General features: G+C 46.5%; 1 protein-coding gene across 1 annotated transcript; it reads right to left on the reverse strand.

The window, feature by feature from the left end:
- Positions 1 to 312: 312 nt before the first annotated feature.
- LOC105053512 (abscisic acid 8'-hydroxylase 1) lies at positions 313 to 3236 on the reverse strand. The gene is made up of 7 exons (XM_010934702.4): positions 2842 to 3236; positions 2417 to 2735; positions 1578 to 1964; positions 1302 to 1476; positions 1100 to 1206; positions 892 to 1010; positions 313 to 758 (listed from the first exon to the last, which is right to left on the reverse strand). Exons 1-7 carry the CDS (start codon positions 3102 to 3104, stop codon positions 665 to 667), a joined length of 1464 nt encoding a protein of 487 aa, XP_010933004.2. The 5' UTR covers positions 3105 to 3236; the 3' UTR covers positions 313 to 664.
- Between the last annotated feature and the right edge of the window lie 774 nt (positions 3237 to 4010).

Genomic DNA, 4010 nt, shown 5'->3' on the forward strand with positions numbered 1-4010 from the left:
AGTCTGGAGCACATGGAACATCTGCATCACTCTGTAAAGGGACTGCGAATAAGCTGCAGGAGGTTCCACAATGGATTTTAGTTGGCCCAGTGTCATCTAAATGTTGTGATCAGATAGTTAAGAAGCAGCTGTGGAAAGAATTGTTAAGAAGTCCGATCTGTTATTACTTTATTGGTTTGACTTTTGATTATTAACATTAACCATGGGCTATGGCATACCCAGACCTGACATTTATTTTCGACATAAAGACCACATATTTCGGTGTTACCAGCCTCTCCTAGCTGGTCATCACCAAACTTTCAAATTCTCAGGGAACAAAAGTAATAGCATATATGTATATATATTTTGAGACAGCCTTCATCAAATATTCTTCCCTCTTATATGAATTGAAAGACCTGTACAATTTGTTCGATGTGAGGAGGAGCTTCGCATCCTCTCACAGATGCTGATCGATTCTTCTTGAATGGTAACTGTATGGTGCATCCATGTCACTTTATGTGATCTCTTTCCTCGAGGAATTGCAATCGCTTTTGATTGCAAGTTCATCCTATCTATGAAATATCACCATGCAAATTAAGTGGCTTTTTCCTCTATAATTGGTGATGACTACTATAATAGATGCTGTCTATCTATAGTGCAAGTGCTTCTTCTGCAAATCTTCGGTTCATGTCTTGCGACAGAATCTCATGGGCAATCCATTCAGGGGAAGTGCGAAAGGCCCGAACTGAATTCCACTCTCCGATCCCGACATAGACCACCTGAAAGATGAAGACACCATCAGAAAAAGTTATTGATGGATCCATTGCTCCAAAAGAAGAGACTTTGTGCGAGGCGTGTCTGACTTAAGATAGAATAGAGAGGTTGGTTCTTGTGATGCCTTTAGTCCAGTACCTATACTTGGTGGTAAGATGATGGAGAAGGACAAGCATCTCCAGCTTTGCTAGCTCATTTCCAGGGCATGAGTGGGTCCCGTTGCCAAATGGCATGAAGGTATTGGGCTTTGGAGCAACCTGCAGTGGACAAAAGAGGGTTGATTTCGTCGGCAGAGCAGAGGCTGGAATTGATTGAATTATGAGACCATCTATGTCTCTTTTCTCACCTCAAATCTGGAGGGATCAAACTTTTCTGGGTCGGTAAAGTTATCCGGGCTGTGGTGAATGTTTCTGAACAGTGGCAAGACTTTCCATCCCTTTGGAATGAGATACCCTGCATGAGAAAAGAGAGGAAATTAAGTTCGACGCACTATAACAAACACATGTTAGAGAATCAATCATCCATAGCACATGCTGATGCTCGCCCACCTTCATACTCCACATCTTCGACCACTTCTCTGAAGGTGAAAGATAGGATCGAAGCGACCCTCATCGTCTCCTGAATCACCCTCGAAGTCATCGACATCCTCTTGGTATCAGCCCAAGTTAAGGACACCTCCCCTCCACCCTTCTCTTTGCTCCTCGTGATCTCCTCTTGCTCTTCCTACATGTTCCAATCCATCAAAACCATCAATATTCCCTCCAAACGAAACCCGAAAGCCGATCGATCGAGAATATAATAGCAGAGAGGAAGCGCAATCTTACGGTGACCGCCTGCAGGATGCTTGGGTTCTCTCCAAGGTATTTGACGATCCAGGTGAGGACGCTTGCGGTGGTGTCCCGGGCGGCGAAGATGACGCCGACGATGTTGTCGACTATCTGGTCGTCCGTGAGGGCTTCCTTGGATTCCATGAAAAAGCCAAGGAGGTCATCAGCCACTGCCTTCTTCTGCCGCCTGGATGAAAGGATCTTGGCCACTATGTGGCCCAGCTGCTTCCTGGCCTTCATGGCCTTGTGGAAGAGGGTCCCTGGGAGGTTGATGGGCATGGAGTTGTAGCCCTTCTCCAGTGTGTAGTAGCACTGCTTCAGCTCCTCTATGTAGGAGATCTCGTCCTTTCCGAATATAGATAGGAGTGCCACGTTAAACGCGTACTGCAAAGGGGAAAGGAAAGCAACGGAAACAGAGACAGATCAGTGGCGAGTATGGTGATTTAGGTAATGGCATGGTATTCCACCCTTTTGGCTTCCACCCGAAATAGTGAAATACCATGACTTCCATACCGTACCTTATCCACCAGAACTGGGCGAGTATAAATAAAAACAACCAAGTTCGCTTTCTTTCTTTTTTTTTTTTTTTTTTTTTTTGAATAAAAAACAAGATTGGAAAAAAAAAAAAAAATTAACCCACTCAAGTTGAAGTTGAAATCTCCATTAAAACCAGGCGAGCATATAATCATCTGATACAATGATAAGAATTGTTTGAAGAAGAAAAAAAAAAATGGGCGAACTCTTACTATAAATTCGAAATGAACTGCAATATATAATTGGTTCTGAAACCAGAGAGAAAACAGGACAGAAGGGATGATGGCCGAGAGGGGGCTCACCGTCTTCATCTCCTGGAAGGTGTTGATCATGCGGCCATCCCAGGAGTGGAGGGCCTGGAGGGCGACCGCCTCGATGCCGGCGACCCTGCGGCGGATGGCGTCGGGCAGGAAGGCCCTGAGGACGATGCGGCGGAGGCGGGCGTGGTAGTCGCCCTGCTGGAAGAAGATGGCCTTGGTGCCCAGCATGCGCTCCTTGCTCGCCGGGTACGTCGGCTTGAAGAGGTGGGCCTGCGTCACCAGCACGAACCGCGCCGCCTCCGGGCTGGACACCATCACGCAGGGGCATCCCAATATGTGGGTCTTGAATACCGGCCCATACCTATTATAACATTAAGAAGAAGAAGAAGAAGAAGAAAGGATGGGTTACAATCTCTTAATTATTAGGTCAGAAAGTGCAATGCGACGGTGATGGTGAGGGCGTATACTTCTTGTGTTTGAGGGCGAAGAAGGTGTTGGGGTTGCTGGAGTAGAGCTGGAAGGTCTCGCCGATGTAGGGCCAGCCCATGGAGCCGGGAGGCAGGGGAAGCTTACGAGGGGTGGCGGTGGTGGCAGAGGAACGCTGCTTCTTGGCTCTTGCGAGCAGGAAATAGAGTAGGGAGAGAAGGCAGAGGAGAAGGGATGGTAGGAGAGGAAGCATGGCAATTGTGGTGGAAGTTGAAATGGTGGTGCCAGCAGTGGAATTCTTCATGCTGCTGGCACTCAGTGGCAGTACGACTATCACAACTAATTGGTGTGTTTCACTCTTACGAGCTTCGAGAGAGATAGAGAGAGAGGAAAGAGGGGTGAATTTGATTTGAATGAAGTGGAGGTATGTTTGTGTGGAGAGGAGAGGGAGGGGTGGTGGGTATTTATAAGGGTTGGGAGGGATGGAGCGATACAGCTCCAGTCCACCCACGGAATCTCTTCCAGCTCACCTGTATCCTATGAACACTGATATGAATGGTATGGTGATAGGGAGAGAAAAGCGAAAGGAGAGGAGTGAGAGAGAGAGAGAGAGAGAGAGAGAAGAGAGAGGAGAGAGGAAGCGAGGGCAGAGGAGGAGAGAGAGAGAAAATAAATAACCAAATAAATAAATAGATAAAAATTGGGAAGGGAGAGGTGGGCGGGAAGAGTGGCACGCGTCGTTGGCACGTAAGGGAAGAAAGGTTGACCGCGTGCCCTGTTTGACTTGGGCAACGGCGATGGGGAAGTTCAAACGGGGATATGATTATATTATATTATTTTTAACTAGCTTCTAAAAGTGATTTTTGTCGTTTTGTGACATTGAACGTAGGGGGTAGAGGGAGGCCCGGTATCGTCGAATGCCGGTTTTTCCTTTCCAGCTCTCCCGATAGGTCTAGATCTCGGCAAATTATACCCTAATGTGCATGAGATCAATCACCTCAGCTCCTTTCTATGAGGCAATTACTGAGACAATCATAAAATGAATGTAACTTATAGAAACGAGACGTGTTGATTGACATTGTGCACGATTATATAGTCCATACAATGTAGGGTAGTATAGTTTCTTCTAAATCTCCTCTTGGTACTTTACCACCTTTCTTTTACACTTGAGGATCATTCAACTGGCACCTGACCATATCTATCTCTCTGT

This window comes from Elaeis guineensis, chromosome 11, assembly GCF_000442705.2.
Source record: "Elaeis guineensis isolate ETL-2024a chromosome 11, EG11, whole genome shotgun sequence".
In the NCBI taxonomy this organism is placed as follows: domain Eukaryota; kingdom Viridiplantae; phylum Streptophyta; class Magnoliopsida; order Arecales; family Arecaceae; genus Elaeis; species Elaeis guineensis.

Bases quoted from the DNA above. Each gene is read 5' to 3' on its own strand.
- LOC105053512 (XM_010934702.4), bottom strand. From the start codon at position 3,104: ATGAAGAATTCCACTGCTGGCACCACCATTTCAACTTCCACCACAATT. The intron at 1,207-1,301 runs GTGGGCGAGCAT...TTTCTCATGCAG, and splicing joins CGAAGATGTGGAGTATGAAG to GGTATCTCATTCCAAAGGGA. The intron at 1,011-1,099 runs GTGAGAAAAGAG...TGTCCACTGCAG, and splicing joins TTGATCCCTCCAGATTTGAG to GTTGCTCCAAAGCCCAATAC.